Source organism: Poecilia mexicana, unplaced genomic scaffold, assembly GCF_051168715.1.
Source record: "Poecilia mexicana isolate PSO_F unplaced genomic scaffold, ASM5116871v1 scaffold_4, whole genome shotgun sequence".
Lineage (NCBI taxonomy): Eukaryota > Metazoa > Chordata > Actinopteri > Cyprinodontiformes > Poeciliidae > Poecilia > Poecilia mexicana.
In genome coordinates, this window is record NW_028263373.1 from 6369275 (window position 1) to 6391568 (window position 22294).

The window sequence follows — 22294 nt, forward strand, 5'->3', positions numbered from 1 at the left end:
GTGTGTGCTTGTCTTTCTCCATCTTTGTGTCTAAGATTGGGGTTTGGACCTTGTTATGCACTGCATGATATTACTGTTATGACTTGCACTTTAAGGAGTATTTATTAAAATAAAAATAAACATGCAAAAACAGCGACGTCGTTATCGAGTGTCTTTCCACTGCCGAGCTTTTACACACACATTCCAGTTTTTATTTCGGTTTATGAGGACGCATCAGAGGCACGGACACCTGCAGAACCGTTAAATTATAGACAAGAAAGCTGGATGTTGATGTTTTTGTCCAAAAGTTAGACCTGTGGAAACGCCAACGCCGTTCTGAAGTTACACATTTAAACATCACAGTCCTTAGATCTCATGTAATGTAAGGCAGTAAACCTGGCAGTGAAGTTATCAGCAGTTTCTCCTTCACCTTTGTTGGAAAGATGTCATTTTGCAGTGAGTAGTGAATAAGTCCATGGAAATGTGGACGCTAATAGCCCAGATTTAGCACATTTTTGCAATCTAAAACAGGCAACCTTCCAGCGCTACGTTCATCTTCCTATTACAGGTAAGGGAAATGTTACTGATAACTTCATTGAATCTCTCTTCAAAAAACTATCCTTTTCTACATCAGAGATCATTTAAATATCACAGCAACAATAGATACATACTCTTAAACAAGCTAAAGTGGCGATCTGAAATTTTAACAAAAAGTAGAAAAAGATCCCTGTAAAGTTAACAAAACAAAAAAAGAAAAACAGTGACGCAAACACTTGGAAATTAAACTGACCAGTTCCGGATAATTCTGTGGAAACTGTTAAATTGTGTTGGTGCAGTTGGAGAAAACAGAAGGTGGTTATTTATGACTTAGCTCATTTCAAATATTCAGTCCCTTGCAGCAAACCCTTAGACTTTAATAGATAAGAATGATCCTACTCTTCTTGATGCTTCATGCAGACAAGGACAAAGATTCAGGCTCTTGTCGGGTTATCTGAGCTGCGATCCCACTTTGGATTGACGGTTAATCTGAAGAAAAGTTGATTGCAGGACTTCCCTTAGTTTGCATAGGAAAGTAGAAAAACTGCAGTTTAATTAATCCTTTACTTCACCACTAGTTGTACTTTTCTGGTATTGTCCAGTCTGTGTCGGTCTGTAAAGTTTTTATTGTTGCTTTTATGTCCTCTCTCGAGAAAAGGAGACTTCATCTAGGTCCATCGTAAAGAATCCTCACACAGACATCGTCAAGGAACAGCAGAAGCATATCCATTTGCTTAGACGTTCCTTCACTCCTCAGTGTATTGATCCATGTTTGCAGTTCTCAGATAAATATTGAAGTCAGGAAGATGCAGATTTTTGGCAAAGGATCACATGGCTGCAGCTTGCCACGGTAGGAAGATCCTGGTCAGCGTGGGAGATTTCTGATTGGCTGGTAGAAACATGAAAGAAACATTGTTTCAACATATCAGGAAGGCAGGCAGATGTTGAGAGTCTGTATGATTTATCCTCACCTCGCTGTACAGTGATGAATCCAGCATAGAGTCTGAGTCTGCGTACATGTCAGGAGGAGGCAAGATGACGGCTGAAGGGTCAAACTCTGTCTCCTGAGTTAAACTGTCCTCTGGCCTGTTTAAAATATACATATATATTTATATAAATTATGACTGAATACATATTGCACCTACCCATGTATATCCATCCCATCACCCAGTAGAAATGCTACAGCACCATGTTCTTCACGCAAATATCGAAATCAAAAATGTATAACATCATTTAATTGCTCCTGTTACAGAAAATCAGCAATTATTCCTACTGCTACTAAAGTTACTGTTATTTATATTTATAAATCTGAGCAAACAAAGATTACACATGGAGTTCCTCAGGGTTTTATTGTTGGACTGATTTTATTCAAATTATACACGTTCCCAATTTGCTGAGATTTGCTGATGACATATAAGTTACCTTAATGTTTCTCTTTTAACACGTGACCATAGCCTCCCACAGTCACTGTGTCCAAAGTATCCATCAGTGGGTCTGTCAGAATACACACTTTTCCTCTATTAGGTTTTGGATGAAACCAATCAAGAATGAATTAGGGCAGCTGCAGCTCGTCTAAAATCCCCGAGTCTGGATCGACACCACAAAGTTAATACCAAAACGACAGTTTTACTGCTCAAACTCTCTTTGTCATAGATTGAACTTAAAACCTTTCGCTGTTGGTTAGGCCACTGACTGACCTCGACCCATTTCAGAGTTTCTGATCAGGTATGAACCACGTCGGCCCCTCAAGTCATCTGAGACGTTCACTTACTCTCCTAAGAACATGAACTCACAGTAAACAGTAGAAAGCAGGATTTAGTTTCTCTGATCCTCAGCTGCCTGAAAACCTGAGATGTGCAGAAACTCTTGGCTTCTTTGTACCAGGACTGAAAACATTCCTGTTTATGACCACTCACCATAAAGACTGCTTTATCATTTCGTTAGTCTAAATTTGCATTACAATGTTTGTTTTCATACGATGTGTTTTTTCATTTATATTCCATGTTTTTGATGTATGTCTTAGTTCTACTCCTTGAAGCCTGGAATTACCCTGTGAAGGAATTGGGCTACAAAAATAACCCTGCCTTCCTAGCATCGCCTTTATAATTGTGATGGGTGTTGCTCCATTGAACCTGAGTAATGCTGTTATTTCGCTGCGTATTCTAACAAAAAACAGCTCTAACTTGGGTCTTAATAGGAGGAAATGAGCTGCAGCCTGTGGATTATAAAGTCTTGTCTTACTGTCTATGAAATATGTATATTACTCACTACACACACACCTGTTTTATGTAGTGTGTGACTATTAAGGGGTTAAAATTTGATGTTCCGCCACATCAGGGTGGGGTATGTTGCTTTTACGGTGACATCACCGGGTTGTTTTTCATCTTTAGTCCACTTATTAAAAATCCACTGCCCTATAGACGCGGTCCATGAGTGACCTCGTGTGTTCAAATAATTACTGGCTGAATTGATCAGGGCTCATTTCTGAATTAATCTGAATTAAAAACCGAAATCGTTTGATGGAAAGTTTCAAACCCAACCTGAAGCCAAAACCCTTTCTTAAAAAGGCGGACCTTAAGCCGTGTAACCAGGCCATGCCTAGTCGCAGTGTTTTGATCACAATGCGTCTTCATCTGAACAGGACCCAGCTTGTTTTGAGGATCGGACGGATTTTCCAGTCCACCTGATTTTCTCTTAGACGCATAAACTAACACGTTCACATCTTTTCACGCTTAGCAGCTCATTCCAAACCAAAAAAAGAAGGGAACCTGTCTGTCTACTGGTTGAGCAACATGTCTGGGATTTTTTTGGGTGAGTGTGTGTGTTAGTTTTGGGCTACTTACGCAATAGCAGCTTCTTCCTGCACAGGTGTAGGACCTAGAGAGAAACCACGATGAAGATTAGGAAATTATTAAGAAAACCAAGAAAAGTAATAAAGCTAACGATTTAAAAAATAAGATGGATTGAGGTGAACTTACTCCTCCTTTCTGGTTCGGGATCACTTAAAAAACAAACAAACAAACAAAAACAAAAAAAACCCCAAGTAATCAGTAAAGTTTAAAATGTGCACAGAATCAGGATGTTTATGAAACACCTACATTGGAGCTGGATCCACAGATTTTGATGAGCTGAAGAACGTCTCCAACTTGTGAAGCGTTTCCTGTGTCGCTCTGGTACAAAGATAGGCACACACCATATAGGTTTTTCAAACTTTTAGATTTTTTTGTTTTTTTGGCTCAAACGTATCAGAAGATGAACTCACTGGATCTGAGGGTTTTCGCTCATGTCACTATGACTGTGCTGGTGGTTTATATCCAGGTCCTGGTTTCCTTTAAAGAGAAAATGAAGCAGATAGCAAGTTAACAAGTCGCGATAAAACTAAAAATCTTCTGTCAGATGACACAATCTTAAACTTATCAACACATTTTTGATCGTTAACAGTTTCCGGATACACTCTCAAATGAGAGGGGACAAGACATGGGGCAAAGGTCAACTAGGAAAGCCAGTTAAACCAACAGTCATTATTTTGGACTATGGGAGGAAACCAGAGAACCAGGAGAGAACCAACTAATGCACCTAGAGAACATGCAAACCCCATGAAGAGAGAAGAACCCAGGCAGGGATGAAACCCAGGCAACCGTTTTATTAAAAAAATGAATGTTTTAATCACATCTAAGGAGAATTTAGAGACCAATTAAGTAAACAGTTGTGAGTTTAGCCTGTGGCAGGAAGTCGGAGCGCCCGGAGAGAAACCTGCAAACAGGAAACTACTTTTTGATATTTATGAAATTTAAAAACACACTCTACAGGGGGTGCTGTGGTGGCGCAGGGTCAAAGCACAACCTGCTTATTGAGGCCTTGGTCCTCATGCCAGTGGTCACAGGCTTGATTCCCAGCCTGATGACATTTGCCACATGTCTTCCCCTTCTCTCATTGCCCTCTTTCCTGTCAAACTACTTTCAAATAAAGGCCACTAGAGCCAACAAAACCTTTAAAAAAAACACACACTCTACAAGTGTTGCCACATGACACAGAGTAGAAAAGTTCAAGGGGTAGAAATACTTTTGGAAGGCTTATTTATTTATTTTTATTTCCTTTATTTAACCAGGTAAACCCCGTTGAGATCCAGATCTCATTTTCAAGAGGGAGCTGGGCAAGTCTCTCTGTAAACAATTTTATTTGTGAGCTGATTATGAAAGTAGGTCAACTATACAAATCGTCAGATGACACCAAAATATCTAGCTAATGTGGTTTACTAATAAAAAGGTGCGTAAAACTCTTAAAGCAATTCAACGTCAGAGTTCTTCCTCAAGTTGAAAAATCTCTGCACCTTTTCCTTGAAAACAATTAATCCAAAACACTGCTTAATTCATTCCCACCATTTATGAATGAAAGTCCCTTGAAAGATATCAAAAATATTAAAAGTTTCAAATTCACCTTCCTTTATTTTAGAAACCACGATTTGTGTTGCGCTACCTAAAGAGGTGCAGTTCACGATTTGCTACCAGTTTACTACGGCGTACAAAATATTATCAGAATGACTGTAGAGTTTCAGAAAATGAGTTGTACGACATTTCATTGATTGATCAGTATTAACATTTGCCTTCAAGGCAGTGTTTCAAGTAAGCCTGTCAAAGATGGAGTATAATCTATGATGTGTATCTTACCCATCTCTGGCATGGAGATGGCCCATGTGTGAACCCTGAGGAGGGAAGAGAAGGTAAGATGTGATTAAGAACTAATCAATCAATCACTGTGTCAAAAAAAAAATGTGGCAATCAGGCTGCACTGCAAAAACTAAATCTTTGCTAAGTATTTGTCTCGTTTCGTCTTGTTAGTACACTTGAAATAAGACAAAACTCACTCAAAAGTAACTTTTAAGCACGATATTACAAAAGCTTGATTTAAGAAGATAATTATTGAATATAGATTAAAAGAAGTGCCAGTCCTACATCCAGATACTTTCACTTATAGGAAGATATTTTTCCAGTTATAAGTATTTGCTTAAAATATGCCTATACATCTTGCTGAAAAGTTACTTTTTAGATAGTTTTGTCTTGTTTCAAGTGCATGAGATGTTTGCTCTAGAAACCAGATGAAAATACTTGGTAGGATTTTGTGTTTTTACAGCGAGGATGTCAGGTTACCCTGGCAACTGGTCAGAAGCATCAGGGTTGGGTGAGAGCGTTTCGTCGTCGCAGGTCCACTCCTCGCTGTCATCTGAGACTGAACACATCAACGACAGCATGAAGAAGCGGTCTGCGTTAAACAGCCGCTGACCAATTCAACGCGCGCCACACGCGAACACTTACAGCTTGCCGGCGAACGACTGAAGTGATGCAACACCCTGCGAAAGAAACAGAAAGCAGACGCTCGTCGTCAGGACAACGTCGGCTTCTCCTCTACCTGCTAACAGACACGGTGTTGAGGTGGGGACACGTACTTGCGGTCTATGGCGGCATCGGTCTCGATGACGGCGCTGTTGCGGGGAGTCTTCTTTCCCAGCTCCAAAATCTCCTTAAAGTCCATCTCCACGTGGTCCACAGAGACGTACCCGTCTAGAGTGAACAAACACAGATTTTTGTAGGTGAGTCGCTTCGTCGTACTCTCTTTCCCTGAGACGAACACTCTGCTGTCGGCTCACAGGTGTTGCTGCTGTCCCTGGCCAGCCACTTCCCCTTGGGGCACTCGGTGGTTCGGATGATGCTGACGACGTCGCCGCTCTTGACGGGCAGATCTTGCTTACGGCCCTTTGCGGTGACCTTTACCTTTGCCTGGTACATGGCTTCCTCCTGGCCTGTGATCTGAAACACACAAATGGAGATGTTGCACAGTGGCCCCGCTTTGACTTGGCCAAGTAGTCATGTTAATTAAGTCTAACCTAGCGGGATCGTTTAACACGAATTCAAGGAAAAAGACAATGAGTAAACAACTCACCATTGTGAAGAATAGTGCAATTATAAGGACTTGATTGTACGGAACTACTATAAAGACCCTAAATGAACAGTTTGCACAGAAAGTGACTGAGTTGAAATGTTGGACTTGGGGGGGCAAAGGTCAATGTCTGAGCTAACAACAAGTGAGACGGGTCTCATATTGACGTTTTGTTCCAGATGCTTAGGCAAAACGCATTTTGAAGCAGAGAAAATGTTTTCAGATATTTCTTAACGTTAATTTGTCATTTAGCTTCATACAGACTGTGAAACATTTTGCAACCACCTGTTTCACATCAGGATCAGCTGCTTACAGCTGCAGTAAGGTGATGAGTCATGGAAAAAATAAAAATAAAAAAACTCATCAGAAACCAATTTGATGGAATTCAGGGGAGTGAAGCCCAAACCAGTTTATTGTTTTGTTAATTTCTATCTTAACACATTAAGAGAAGTTTTTATCTCTGTTTTAGGGCGGTTGACTTTAAATCTGTGCTCTCACACAGATTTAAAGAAAGAAACAAGCGATGTCCTCTTTGCGTCACCGTAATTATGACGGTAAAGCATATTTATCCTTAAAATGTTGAGTAAACAAAGTAAAAAAAGAACTGTAATTTGATGAAGGTGTCCATTCACTCAGTTTGCCTTTCTTCCGGACTGTATGCATACTGTCTGGACCAGATATCACTGACCTTAAAATTATAATTGGACTTAAAAAACAAAACGCACGTCTGTGAGCCACTGAGGAAAAAAAGAAACCAGAACACGGCAGTTGAAACCAGTTTGCAAAAAATGATTCATTTCTTTGTGTCTCGCCCGTCGTCTGAGGTAACGCTATTCAGGACCGGTGATTAAACACTTGATTAAAATACTGAAAGGTCTTTCATCATCTGGTCTCCGTAGAAACTAAAATCTTGTTCCAACATTTCTGCTACATAAAACAGAGAAACAGAGGCCTGAGTTAAAAACTCTAATGTGAGGAAGGTGCTGCCAGCGGTGAAACCCGTGTTTACTCTTGCTGCACATGTTGCTCAGCTCTTCCACAGCGAGGAATGAATCCTGACAGGTTTGAGAGGCCAGACGTTTCCTCCACCCTCCTCCTCTGCCACTCAGTCACCGTCCACACCTCCTCCTCCTCCTCTTTCTGTTTTCTGTCAAAATAACAGGACTCACGTTGAATTTTTTCTTCATCTCATTCTCCTTCTTCTCCCTCTCCTTCTGCTCTTTCTTCTCCCGCTCCTGTTTCTCCTTCAGCTCCTTCTTCTCCTTCTCCAGCCGCTGCTTCTCCTTCTTTTTCAGCTCCTTCTCATCCGGCTTTTCCGCGGTGTGCTTCTTCTCGCTCCTGCGGGGAGAGGAGACGCACACGAAAGCTGTTTCTCTCGCGGCATGTCTGAACAGCAGGGGGTGATTGCAAGGGAGGGAAACGCGGCTCTCCTCAGAAACTCGGGAGAGCAGGAGGAATGAAAACTGGAGAAGTGGGTCCAAAAAAACAAACAAAAAAAAACAAACAAAAAAAACAGGGTCCTACCTGCCGAACCTGCTCATCTTGGTTTTCTCCTGAACCTGTAAATATTCACAGAGATAAGAATTAAGTTTTTTTAGATAAAAACAAAAAGACATTATGCCTCTGATTTTGAAGGTGAATGCCCGTTGAGAGAATCAAAAACGCCTTAAACATTTTCACATTTTGTCACATTACTTCAGCTTTCCTTCAAGAGCTGCTGCAGACGGTACGTCTGTGTGAAAATCTCTCTGTTCCTGGGGAGCTAAGTGTTGCACATGTTTTGTTCTTTTCATCTTTTTTCTGTTCGGCAACCTGAGAAATTCCTGTTTTGTGCTATTTTGTAAACACGTCTCAGCTTAATAATGGGAGAAAAAACACAATTTTCTATTTATTTAGTCAGTATTTAATACAGCTGACACAAATAATGTTAAAATTTCAGAATTTTGTTTTGTTAATTGAATTTATAATGGAAAAATTTGCATGTTGTGGAAACATGGTCAACCCTCATGACGCAAGAGAAAACTTTTTAAGAAAATGGCTGCTTAAAATTGATTTTAGATTAACTCATTAATCTATAACTTGCACCTCTAAATCCAACTTTTATAGTCAGAATGTCAAGAGGAAATTAAATGTTTTTAAAGAAACCCAGTAGACGTTTTGCTTGCAGTTCGCAACAACCTGTGAATCAGACACAACAAAGACGCAAAACGAATGAGTGGCGGAAAACGAACAGTCCTCGCCACTCTGATGATGCAGCCAGAGCTACAACAGAATGACTTAGATTATATTCACGGGAGGAAACGGCTCAGTCAAAGTCAGGACCGAAATCCAAATGAAAATCTGAGGGAAATCTTTAAAAAAATGAATATTAGTTGATCACTCTCCATTCAATCTGACTGAGGTATTTAGAAAAGTAGAAAAAAAAAAATCAGTCTCTATATGTGTGACTCTAGTCGAGATATAACCCAAAATCTGGAGCTACAGTTATGTGACAAAAGTGAAAATACAAAAACTCTAACAAGACTTTAATTCCTCGGTGCCTACCGTTTCCTGTCCAGACTCCACATATGGATCTGTGAATTAAAGCAAACGAACGGTCATGTTAAAGCGTGCAGAAATCTGAAACGGTGTCTTCAAAAACATTCATTAATCAACTAAAGTCGTAAAAGCAACATGTAAAACATTCAAATTCAGAAAATGTGGTTATTTTGTTTGAAAAATAGTAATTAATTCTTGCTGAAGAAGCAAAATATGAAGATGTAAAAAAGAGCTTCAGTACAACTATTTTGCCAAACAATCCCTAAAAGTCAAAGCTTTCTATTTGTGCTTATAAAATGCAAAAAAAAAAACCAACAACTTGGGTTTATATCTAGCATATTTTTTCTCCATATTGCAACTTTTCCAATCAATTCTCCAAAATTTAATATAAATTTCCAGCTTGAGAATTTATTAAATAGGAAGAATGTGTTAGACTGACTTTTTGGGGCCCCTTTGTGTTTCTTGTTGCTCTTCCCCTTCTTTTTGCCGGAGCTCACATTAATGGCTTCGTACACGTCGTCGTTGCTTTCGTACACACTGCTGTGGAGCAGTGCTTGAGGGCTGCAAAGAACAAAATATCGATTTACAGTTTCTTGGGATACAACTTGCCACTTTAAATTGAATAAATATGTAGCTGGACTTCCTGATCTTACTCCTGTTTGGGTGTAGAGTAGTCCTCAGTGGGTTTTAGGGATTGCTCATGCAGAGGATTGTCCAGCTTAATTTCTCCATATGCCGTCTTAGTTTGGACCTCTGTTTCTGGATGAGTTATCCCGTTGCCATAAAACTGTGTCTGGGTTGGTTTGTCTGGAACGTCGGCACCCATGTGCTCCTCATTCCCACATTTGGACACCGGCAGCTCTGGGCTGTAAGCGTCCTCCAAATCGTCTGTGGCTTCGGCCTCTAAAAACTCAAGTGGAACCGGAATCTCTGCGTGACAGAGATAGAGAAATGCATCCCTGAGTGAATGGAAAGGATTTCCAAGCGCAACGTCGGTGGATCTGAAACTACCTTCAGGTATGATAGGAGGAGGGGGGTTGAATTGACTCAAGTTGGCAGACTGAGGTCTTTTAGGTTTCTGTGGAGCCGGACCCAAAGTCTCTTGGTCTGGCAGGACCTGTCTGGGTGGAGGAGCTGCAACCGCAACTAGGGGAGGGTTAGACCCCTCCTCCGTGAGGCTCTGCAGTGCCGGAGAAGCTGCCCCTGTGAGGAATCGCATCACAATAGTTTACATTTGTTCAGCTGATTTACACCTTAATGTCTCACATTAAAGGGATAGCTTGAATTTGCTGAAGTGAGGTTTTGTCATTCTTGTCTTATCTCTAGTACAAAGGTGTCATATCACCATGACTATGTGGAAAAGAAATCTTCATAGCAGAGGAAGGCTAACAGCTGGTCACACAGACTGACACTTTATCCATTGTTTTCTCAGCCTAGCTACAAATATGTTTCTACACAAGCTTATGCTATACACTTCTCAGAAAGTTTGTTCCTCTCTTGGCTAGCTTAGTAGCTAGTAGTGCAGAACCAACATAGTTTAGTAAAGCAAACATTCTCCTTTGAAAATGTAAACAATACTTCATAGTTACTTTACATGCTAGCATTTATGCTAACAGTCAGACAGGAGCCCCCACTTTAAAGCTGATGATTAGAAATTTAAAACAACTCAAACTGAAGAGGCCAGTGATTCCACCAGGAATGTGAAAACAACTACAACACCTGGAAATCCATGCTTACATGCAAAAATGATGCCAATATGATACCATATATTATCTGTTAAGTTAGCATGTATGCTAATAGCTAGTTGGCTTGGTTTTACTCAGAAACACTGATTACACCCAGCAGGCTAAATAAAAAGTTAAAGCTTTTGTTAAAGTGCTGATTGTTAATACAGTGTTTTATTTAAACTGATAGGCCTACTACAATCATTTTCTATTTGAGTTGCTTTAAATTTCTAAAATCAGTTGCAGAAAGCCGGTATGATCAGCTGTCTGCTTTCCTCTGCTTTGATGATTTCTTCATTTTTTCTACAAACTCACAGTGATATGAAATGTTCTAGATAGCAGAACCATTAATTTAATTAATAAAAATGCTGAAACATGAGTTCTTAAAAATCAAGGTTAAAAACCCATTTAGTTAGAGTTGATTGTTCTGTCTAATGTTAACTGAAACATCAATAATTGTAGTTTGCAGTCTAGTTTTCCTGTATTTACCATTGCAATGAACTCCTTTGTTATTCTCATAATGTAAAACTCTTTGAGTTATCTTGTTTGCTGAAATGTTCTAATAAATGAAGTTGCCCTGGCCTTGCTTATTTTTATAGGATCTCACTTTATACCAATCTAACATATCCTTTCAAAACTTGTATAAAACAAGGAAGAGAGGAAGAAAAAAAACAAGTGGAACAGAAAATTGATTTCACATGGAAATCCAACTTGTCAAACAATGTGGAAGTTGTTGTCTTCAGTCATACATTTGTCAACAAGAAAAGTCTTGTATTGTGTCTGGTCTACTTTCAAGTTTTATAACTTAGTTTCCTGCTCTAGAAAAGGTAAAAGTACAAAATAAATCTGCAACTCTAACATGTAAGCACTTCCTCAAACAGTTTTTTTTAAATGTTTCATTTAGAAAAATTTGATTTAGAAAAAAATGGCAAAAAATTAGTTCATGACCTGGATATAGAGTCTCCATGACAGTCTAGGTTAAATTTCAGTAAGCTGTGTCCGAGTCCTGTTTACCAGACTTTAAGGAAACCCAGCATCTCTATCATAGCTGTCATACCTTCACAGCTCAGTTGTTTCTGTCACTGAAGAAGAATGCTGGGTCACTGTTTGTGTGGGAGGCTTCACAGATTTATTCTAACACCTTTACTCTAAACTGAATCCAATGAATACCACCACGCTTCTGGTTCAATTTAAACCTTCAAATTCTGTAGAGTACAGCACATACCTGAGATCCTGATAATTGGGAAGTTTGTTCTGCTCGTCATGTTGAGGTGAAATAAATTCAGACTAAATTCCAAGACAGTGGGAAATGACACAAAGCTGAGCTGAAACTCACTGTGGTCAGGGCAGTCAACTTCTGACTTAATCAACGGGAGTTTCTTTCCCTCATCCCCTAAGGGCGGCAACTCTCCGTCGCTGAGGGCGGGATTCAGGTGATAAGGAAAGTCTTCGGGTGGAGGAGTGGGGCTAGACATGGGGTTGGAAGCAGATTAAGCATACTTGTAAGTGACCATTTGCATACCAAACTTGGCTAAATGAACCAAGCTCCTGGAAGGGAGTCCTACCTGGCGGCTTTATTGAGTGCCTTCTCCAGAGCACTTAAGATCCTCGGGTCACTCGGAGGGGTTCTCTTCCCAGAATCCATGTCCTCCGCCCTCTCCAGGGCGGACAGGGCGGAGATGGGACGTTCTAGTTTGGAAGGAGTAGAGTAAATCGCTTCCACAGCAGCTGGCAGTGCCACCTCCACGTCAGAACCAGCTGCTGCCTGAAGCTCGGTGGAGGGGGCAGAGAACTCGGGAAAAGGATCAGAGTTGGCAAAACTCGGTGGAGGAGAGAAAATAGTTCTGGGTGAGGCATGGACAGCTCTGGGTGGAGGGGAAGGAGGAGCAGTGGATGGAGGAGAATCTGAAGGGGAGGGAGTCACAACGGCTGGAGGGGAAGGAGTTGCAACGGAAAGAGGGTGCGCATTAGCGAGTGGAGGAGAGGGAGCAGGAATGGTTGGGCGAGAAGGGGGAGCATCAATGGAAGGAATGGGAGCAATTCTGTTTTGGCTGGGCGGGTCAGAAACTGACAAAACAGGACTTTCAATCTGAGGTGGGGTTTCGCTCTGTGGGGGTGGGATTTTGAAAGCTGGGGTAGCTGGGATCATGGCAGGCGGAGGAGAGAAGTCAGGAGGGTCGGGAATTGGAGAGAGTGTCGTCAGGTCCACTGCATCATTGGATTGAGGGATGATGATCTTTCGTGGGATCTGCTTCGGTACTGAGTATATAGACTCCTCCTCGTCAGCGTCAGAAGCCAATGGGATCAGCGGTGTAGGTCCAGGAAGGTTCACTTTCGTCGAATCTAGGATTGAGTCAGCTGAGGTCGCTGCTGGATCCTTCTTGGAAGACTTTATGAAACCAAGAATATTCTTCTTCCTCTGTGTTTTGGACTTCGGAGGAGGCAAGGCTGGCACCGGCTCGGCTGTGCTCTCCTTCTGTGTCCCAAAGGACGGATGCTTCTTTCCGTTCTTCTCCTTGTGATCCAATGAGTTTTCATTCAGCTTCTCCTTACTCTCCTTCGTCTTCCCGTCAGATTTGTCTTTGGGTTTTGAGTTACCATGTGTAGGAAGCTTTTTGTTGTCCTTGATCTCATCCTTGAATATCACTCTGGGGGCACTGACCGACTTTGAGTCCAAGGCCTGGTTGATGGAGGAGAGCAGGGAGGGGCGTGCTCCTGGCGGAAGGTGCTGAGTGGGGCTAAGGGGAGGAGGGACGACCTTTGGTTTCTCAGGGATAACAGGTTTGGGTTTTGGTGGCCCCAGCATTAATTGTTTGTCCTGGAACTTGGCCCTCAGCGCCTGGAAGTCTAACGGACCCTCTTGCTAAAAGTGTCAGACAAAAAGTGAAACATCCATCTTTCAGCAGCATGTTCTGGATTACAAAGTACAACATTTACTGAGCCAACATATTTGCTTTTTTTTCTGACCTTATGTCGTAGAAACATATACACATAAATTTTTGCCCATAGGGAGAATTGTGCAGAATGTGGGTAGGGTAATCTCTCGGCCCCTCCCCCTACCCCCACCCCCCAACACACACCCTGTTTGTTTTGTTTCATAAACACATTTTTGTACATTTGACATTCATCCAAATCTGGGTTTTAACGTGATTCTGCTCCCTTTTCATATTAAAGGTGTTGGAAATATTTTGCAGTAGATGCCTCCGAATGGTGTATTCTATTGATGGTTTGAAAAACAATCCCACTATTTTTAGTTTATAAATGCCTCAGCCAACAACACGCACCTTAGTGCGTGTGTATTTCTGTTACACAAAAATAACAGAATAAGAAAGGCTAGTGGCATGAGCCTCCATGCAATATTTGGCGATTTTATATTTTTTTTCGTTTTCTATTGGATTCAACTCTATTACTTCTATCGCCTGTAAAGGTTTGTTTCCAGGACTGACTGTAAATTGAAAACTTCTGAACGATTTAGACCATCATAATATCATAATCATAACTACCGAGTTGGGTATGATTAAAAATTACCAGATTTAGGACCAATACGTGTCCAAGTGGTTTACATATCAATGCGGCTCGGTTGAAATATTTAACAAGTGGCATTTACATACAGCAGCTAAATACCCGTTTCCACTACCTAAACAATATTTAAAGTATTTAAATTAACGTGGCTGATTTAAGCCAATAACTCACCTCATCCATCGCGTGTTTTTAAATCCAAAAAAAAAAAAAAAAAAGAACAAAAGAGAGAAAAAAAATCTCCAGAATGAACCAAATAATTGTCTTCTTCAGCCTCTCATTCTGGTTGCGATAATAGTACAAGTTTATTATTTAAAAAAATTATAATCGAGATGTAAGGCTACTTTCTGGATTCAGACCCACAATGCTTTCCTTTCTGCGTCCAGGACGCGCGCAGAATCTGGTTTCTGTTGAGTTGGAAAACTCACCCGTCATGTGGAAGGAAACAGTCCAGCTCGACAAACGGGTCTGGCTCAGGTTAACGTAACTCAGTGACTCTCGGATAGTTTTTCTTGTGTAACACTGAACAGGTGGAATGCCACCAGGCTGGAGCTGCATGCCCCGCAGTGACTCACCAACATGAGCCTTCGTTATGGACTAGTTTCCCTTATAACCGTCACCTCGTCTGTCGCTGACATTTAGACAACTAAAAAAAATAAAGCTAACAGTTTTAAAAACTTTATTTTTTTTGGTCTAAATCAAATCTGTGCACAAAGTGTGAATCTTCCAGATTACAGGAGGGTTGGGGGGGGGGGAAATGAGGCAATAAGAGGTCAGGCAACATTCCAGCTCTGAATGCAGAAGAACTTAAGGAGGTATTTCTAATATGCATAAGTAAATACACCACCTGCCACAGATACGTCTGTGTTAGCCAGCTTTGAAAGCTATGGAGACATTTTGCCAAACAGAGCTGAAAGTGACAGCTGTCAGGGAGCATCTGAGGCCTCCTACCCTGAAACCACTGAAGTCCAGTTCTGTTCATTCAGCTAAGAGATCCACTTGTCCGATATCTGAAATGTTTAAATCTACGTCACCTGCTCCTGCTGAATCCACCTGATTTCCTGTTTTTTGCTTGGATATTTCCCAAATGTTACTGCTGCCAGCACTCCTTGAAGAAACATGCTGCATCATGCCATTTCTGGATTTACATTAACTGACAAATTAAATAAATCTCCTCCTTAACAACAACTTGATTACCCATTCATCACAAAACTGGGTGATTGTGTTGAAACAAAAAGGGCTTGGCTAATCTGAAACCACCTGGGCAACCAAGTGCCACAATGGTAGTGAAGTGATACTATTACTATAAACCGCAACAGGAAATGGAAAAGGGCGTGCAAAAGCTGCTATGATGTCAGTAACAAACCATCTTGCCGACGCGTTCATGGCACCTCACCAAGGGTTGGTATTTTAATAGGATTCTGAAACTTGAGACACCCAAGCTTGTATGTTTTGGACATGTACATATTTAATGTCAAATCCTACAAATGTCAAGAGTTGGTAATTTTCTACAAAATGTAATAAAATGTTATTTTCTGCTAAGCAAATTAGGAGTAACCCCGAATTTAATATCACCTTACATGACACTTGTCCTCTGGAGGAGATTCACGCCGTTTAAATCTGTGACATTTAGTTGGGTTTGCTCCTGACTTTTGAAGTGAGGATGAACACCATGGAAAGGCTGGAGGTTGAAGAGAGACGAAAGAGAATCTACCGAAGTCTGGCTGTCCAAGACGTTTTGAAGTCTCTACAAAATCCAAAATGTTGCCGCGTCATCTGCAGCAGTGCAGGCTGTAATTTAACTTTTACGGGAGGTAAAAGTTAAACATAGGTTTGGTAAAAGCACCAAACCTATGTTCTCTAAGAAAAATTTAGAGAGTTACATTTGACGCAGAGCGTAGACCAAGACCAGGATTTCTGGAACAATGTTCTTTGGAGTGCTGAGTTTAAAAACGGAAATGTTTGGACAGAAGAACAGATGGACATGCTTGGCAAAAAAAACAAAAACAACATTCCAAGAAAATGACCTCACACCAAGTGGGAAGCATGAAGGTGGAAGTTTGGGAATGCTTTCCTGAACCAGCTAACCATCATGAAATCTACCATGTGTGAGTTTTTAGGAAAATGTCAAACAATCTTTTTTTTTTTTTTTTTTTTTTTTTTTAAAGGAGGCCCTACAACATAATAATAAAAAAAGCATCCTAGGACTGGCTGAGAGTAAAGAAAATCAAAGTCCTGGGCAGGGTCAACACCTACATCTGTTCTTTGTCAAGTTGTAGGAGTGAACTGAACCAGCCTGAAAAAAAAAATAAAATAAATCAGCATGCAAGTCTGCAACGCATCCTAAGCCAGAAGGAAAGGGGACGTTTGCTCAGGTCCTTGCTTTGTACTTGGATGGTAATAAAACTGGTGACAGCTTGGATCAGGGGTTGCCTGTGCAGCAGATTGTGACAGGTTATTAAAACAGTGTTAAATTACAACATGAATGCTGCGGCACTCGCTTAATAGTAACTAAAGACACGCTGGGAAGGGGTAAGGGGGGGTCACCCCTGGCAGCTACACCCCATTAGACTCACTCTCTCTTTACTCAAACACACCAAAAGTCAGAGGCAATAAAAAGACATATGAATCATTTGGGGAGTGTTTATTTGTAACAGGTAATAATACATGGTGGAATACGTAAATCAAGATAGAACCCAAAAAAAAAAAAAGAAAAAAGAAAAAAAAATCATCTAAAAACCCACTGTAGAATGTTATATTCAATAAAGATAAAAATAATGCTTCAATTTACATTAAGAAAGTGTTAGCTGAGGTAAAGTTAAAATAGGTCTAGAAATGTTATGTACTCAAACAGCAACGGTTCCCTTTGTTTTTAATCAGCTTCTTTCCTCACCTTCTAGTAGTGTCAGAGTTTGTCTAGTTTGTTATCCCAAGTCCAAAAGAGCTTTCGAGTGGCATGGGGACACTGGCCATAAAACAGGGATATATTGGCATCACAGTTAACGAAGCTGTAGCGAGGGAGAGGGGAAGCGGGGCGATACAGTGGGAATTTGGCACCTGACCAAAAGGGGGCAATGGATGATGGAGGCCCGCAGACATGGCTGCAGTCAGTCGGTGCTGCCTGCAACACAATAATGAATGTTTTGTGGTTGAAAAAGCGCAGGGCTGTGCCACGCTGGGGGGAATCTGCGGGGTTGGGGGTGTTGGGCGCAAACACAAACTGTAGAAGCTAATATGCTTTGGACATAAACGTAATCTGCAGTGATCGGACCTCAGAAGACAAAGCGAAGTGGTGACGCTGGAAATCACTGAGTGACTCTCATTTAAAAAGCTGCACAAAAAACAAAAAAAAACAAACAAAAAAAAAAAACAACGACGCAGCGCTGAAGCTGGAAACAAAACAAAGCAAACTGGGAGAGAAAGAAAAAAACAACAAAAAAAAAAACATGCAGTGCTTTGCAAAAATATTCACAACACAGGATGTTTTGACATTTTGTCACATTGCAACCTCAAACCTCAAAATCTATCAGGAGAGAGGGGAGTCGGTGGGGAGGGGAGATATTTTGAGATACGTCAACACGGAATAATGCATGAATGTGGAAGGAAAGGTAAATGTGGTTTTCAGCTTTTGTGCTCACTGTTAAAAACCTAATCAGCTCAGCATGGAATAACAATGCTGAACCATTTTACTAATTAGGCGACATCGAAAGGAAACTGGTTGAACAGCATTGGGAGCTGAACACAAATAGTTTCAATTCAATGGACTGGATTTTATTTAGGCAAACGAGTAAAGGGGACCGAATACTTTGTGGCACCTCCTCTGCCAGGACTCTATTCCCTAATCAGGTGTCTTCTGAAGGCAAACGCTCTTAATTTGGGTTATGAGAGTGAGAGCTGTGTGCATATTCAGTAGAAACCACCTTTTGTATGAATTTGTTTTCATTTGAGTGAGTGAAAGCAACTGGTAGCGCCAGATTTTATACTGGGGGGACCCAGTAGATGGGAGATAAGACGCAAACGCACAACCTCTCAGATTTAAATTGGTGGCAAAACTTAAAAATATTGTCATCTTTTCCGTCTACTTCACAAATATGCATGACTTCGTGTTGGTCTGTCTCATAGAATCGCAACAAAATACGATAAAGTTTGCAGTTGTAAGGAGACAAAATGTTCAAAAGGAAAAAAACAAAAGTCAGGTGTATGAATACCTCTGCAAGGCACTGTGTGTTGGTATTGCTTGGATTAACATCAAGAGTTTTGCATAACCGAAGCCTTCCCATTTTATGGCACAGACGTCCAGCGGACAGAATGGTCGTCGTTCTTGTTATTTACAAAAATGAGTTTTGGCAAATCAACGCTCAGATGCCTTAAAGCCATGTTGATTCTATATTACCCGGTAGAGCTGACTCCAGCGGCTTGATTGACTTTATAAAATAAAAATTCAATTTTCCCAGGTTGATCTCTCTTTTTTCCTTTTTTTAAATCATTATTGTACAAAAAGCTATAGAGAATGAAGAGTTCAATCACAGAATCTGTTTCAACTCGCAGCTCTTCCCTCCCGGGGTCCATTCCTCCACCAGCGGTCCGGTTCGCCAGTCTGGCTGTGCGCCGCAGAGACGTTTGGCAAATTACTGCATGTACGCATGTTACACAAGGTGTGGCATGGCTCTGTGTGTGTGTGCGTGTGTGTCTTTGCATGTAGGCTCACTGCTGTGTGCAAAGGATGCGTGGAGTTGGTGTGTGAGTAGCTCCCAGAGAGTCTGATTCTGCATAGTGATCCAGCAGACACTCACAAGCAAGGGGCAGAAAATACCCAAAAATCAATCAACCAACCAATCAGAAGCAGTGATCCCCCTCCCCGGTAACGGGCCATCCCTAAGAGTCTGGGCACCTCCCTGAGGGATCGCCTCGCTAGACGGATGCAGGTTCTGTCCGTTACACACGACGAGTGCAAAGTGTGTGTGTGTGCGTATGTGTGTGTGTGCGTGTCACAAACAGGGAGGCACTGCTCGACTCAGTCTCTTCCAGGCAGCAGAGTCTCTGGTCAGATGTGATAGGCAGAGGAAAGGGTGTGAAAGTGACGGAGGGAGGGAAAGAAAGGAGGGAGAGGAGTGGCTCATGTCCGTAAGGCTGGGTGTGAGTCGCCAAAGGGGAGAGGAGAGAGGAGCGGAGAAGACAGCGTGGCGGAGGGAGAGCTGGACCTGTCTGGGTGATGGATGTCCCTCCTGCCTGTGGAGAATGACTGAGAGGGCTCGCTCCTCTGAGGAGGAGGAACGACTGCAGAGAGGAGGGGAAGGAGGAGGCGTGTGGGAGTGTTGAAGCACCTCCTGGGAGGTTGTTAGCAGGAAAAGAAGATGAAGGGCTTGGCCAGGCAGGGATGTGCCAGACATGCACGCACCCGCAAACACACACGCACGCACACTCAGAGGTAAAGGGTTCTCCTCCTGTTCACTCAGTGCTGGTCAGGTCTGTCTTCCTGGGTATCTCTTTATTTCTTCCCCTTGTTGATCTGGGCGTAGAGAGGGTCCTTCCCCTTCTGCTGATGAGATAGGGAGAAAACAGAAAGTCAGACGCGTTTTTCTTTGCACAGCCGCAAACATCATAAACCCATAAGCCGTGACAGGTGCAACCCAGAGCTGCGGCGGTCGTACCTGACTCCGCCACCAGGTGTCAGTAGCGCACTGCCCTAAAGCCCAGACTTCAGTCAGTTCTTCCTTCGCCCACTTTTATTATTTTTTTTAAATATAACCTTCGTTATTGTTTCTGTGTGTCGCCGTGCGCTGACATGTGTGTTCGCTCCCACCTCGGGCTCACCTGCAGGACCAGCAAGAATCAGACGTATAAACCGGAGACTTTGAAGGACCGGCTACGAGTCGTCACGTCTGAGTTTCCCTCCGACTGGGCAGGTTGGAAGACCCCGCAGCCAGAGCACCGAGCCCCGATGCACGCCGCTCACAACTGGGCGGTTATTACCGCACACATAATTCAGTTCGTCATAATTTAGTCCGCCATACTGGCAGCTTGATCTGGAGCCGGCCTACTATATCGAAGCTCTCCCTCTCAAAGAGAAGCAGAGGATTTAGAGGTTGGAGTCAAACCTGTGAGGAGGCAGTAGCTGCTCATACTGAATGGTAGCTACTATTTCCTGCTTGGTCATGTTAGAAACTCAACATATTAATGTATTATTTCAGATAAAACTCTCAAAACAAATTGGGATACTTATGCTCAACCCTCCATAACCCCAGGGTGGTGCAACCTTTACCTTCCAAGTAGCCACATTTGCTCTCGGTGCACTTTTAGAGCCACAAAAGTTACTTGATCTTTTGATGAAAAAACCCTGCCGTGAAATACATCATTTTTAATACACACGTACTGCAGAAAATTTGTTATTTTTAAACCACTAAGTTAGATTTCTTTGGTCCTCTGAGGCCCAGAGGGCCACAGAAATGACTATGGTGGACCGGATGTGGCCAGCAGACCCCGAGTTTGACACATTTTCTATGCTTCTTGATGTTTATGGAAAGATTATGCTTATTAAAGAAAAATCATTTCAACCAAATGACCAGGAAGACTGGCACTTTTTAGTCTCATTCTGTGAATATGCAAGACAATAATTCTATGAAAAACACTGTTTAAACCCTCACATCTATAATTAAAAACACGAGTTGGTTCTCTATCATTCTTAGCCAAAGTCATGAAGAGCCATTGCGTAAGGTCCAAAGGGCCACTTGCGGGTCCAGAGCCTCAGATTGCAGAGCCGATGCTTTTCTAGAACCACCTTCCTCTGTGTTTTAATGTGCCACAGATTCTCAACTGGACTTAGATCTGGACTTTAAAGGGATCGCATATGATTGCAGGTTGATAATAGAAAATTGCACATCAAAAGTATGAGAATGGAAGTTAAGAAAACTAAGAAAGTCCAACAAAACCGTCTCATGACTCTCTCACAGCAGCTGGGTCTGAGGCTGGGCCATCAACCTCAGCTGTGGGCTGTAAATGTGGCAGTGGCCAAGGCCAAGCAGTCAGCAGAAAGTAGCTGCCTGCAGCCCTGAGAGAAGTGACAGAGGGGCTGAGACGAGCAGTGACAGCAAGTACACACTTCACCATCAGCCAACGCAGCACCGCCACACCGCCCCGCAGCGTCGCCTTGCGTCTGCCCGGCGCTGCCAGGCGAGGCCACTTCATCCCGGGCCAAGACAGAGCGGGGATGGAGGGAGGGATGATGGAGGCTCGGCGGAGGTATGAGTGATGTGCTGACGTGGCCCAACCTGGAGGCCGAAGAGTTTGATATACCTTTGTGTGTGTGTGAGATTTCATCAGCGAACTGTGGAAACTGGTCATTTCACGGTAGACAGAGAGCGTACGCTGGACATGGTGAGATGACCCGAGAGAAAAAAAAATATAAAAAAACACTTAACGCTCCCACCAGCTTTGGAAGGGCTCTGCTTTTGGCTCCGATTCGAGCGCAGGTGGCGAAAGCATCGATCACAGGTGTGTTCGTCCGGGGAGCGGGCCGAGCCCATCGGACAGGTGTGTGTTTGGGAAGATGTCTGAAGTCGATGTGATGGAGCAAGTAAACACCAGATGGGAGCGGTGGCGGCGCTGGACCAGACAGGGTCCGCCTCCCGCAGAAGGAGGAGGCTTCCAATTTCAGCCAGATTCAACACTCGGGACCCCACATCCACCTGCTGCCCTGCAGAACCAGGGTCCAAAAGAAAAAAAAAAGAAAACGAAAAGGGAAGGGGGAGACTTGCTGCTCAGCCAGCCCTCCACCTCCTCCACCTCCTCTTCTGGAATCAGAAGGCACTTCAGGGCTTCTTCTGCTTTAATTAATGCCAATTATATGGGGCTAGTCATTAATCTTGGCACCCAAGTATTAGCTGATGAAAACAAAACCATTCGATTTTTTTTCCCAGTGTGAGTGCCAGCAGCTATCATTAAGGAGCCGCTGTTGAGAACCGTGTGGGTGAGGACGCCGGGCGGGGAGGCAGGGGATCAAAATGGCTCTCCTCTTTGGAGTGTGTGTGGGTCTCTCTCTCTCTGTGACTTATTAAATAAGCCTA

The 22294-nt window shown here is 42.4% G+C and overlaps 1 protein-coding gene across 1 annotated transcript; it reads right to left on the minus strand.

Annotated features, from left to right (window-relative positions):
• Positions 1–83: 83 nt before the first annotated feature.
• On the minus strand, positions 84–14848 carry LOC106926165 (uncharacterized). Its single transcript, XM_088004854.1, has 20 exons — positions 14406–14848; positions 12278–13575; positions 12049–12179; positions 10000–10191; positions 9642–9918; positions 9428–9549; positions 8995–9023; positions 7975–8009; positions 7620–7788; positions 6161–6320; positions 5960–6074; positions 5829–5863; positions 5664–5742; positions 5184–5218; positions 3779–3845; positions 3615–3686; positions 3495–3517; positions 3360–3393; positions 1488–1602; positions 84–1405 (listed from the first exon to the last, which is right to left on the minus strand). Exons 1-20 carry the CDS (start codon positions 14412–14414, stop codon positions 1382–1384), a joined length of 3021 nt encoding a protein of 1006 aa, XP_087860980.1. The 5' UTR covers positions 14415–14848; the 3' UTR covers positions 84–1381.
• Positions 14849–22294: the final 7446 nt, after the last annotated feature.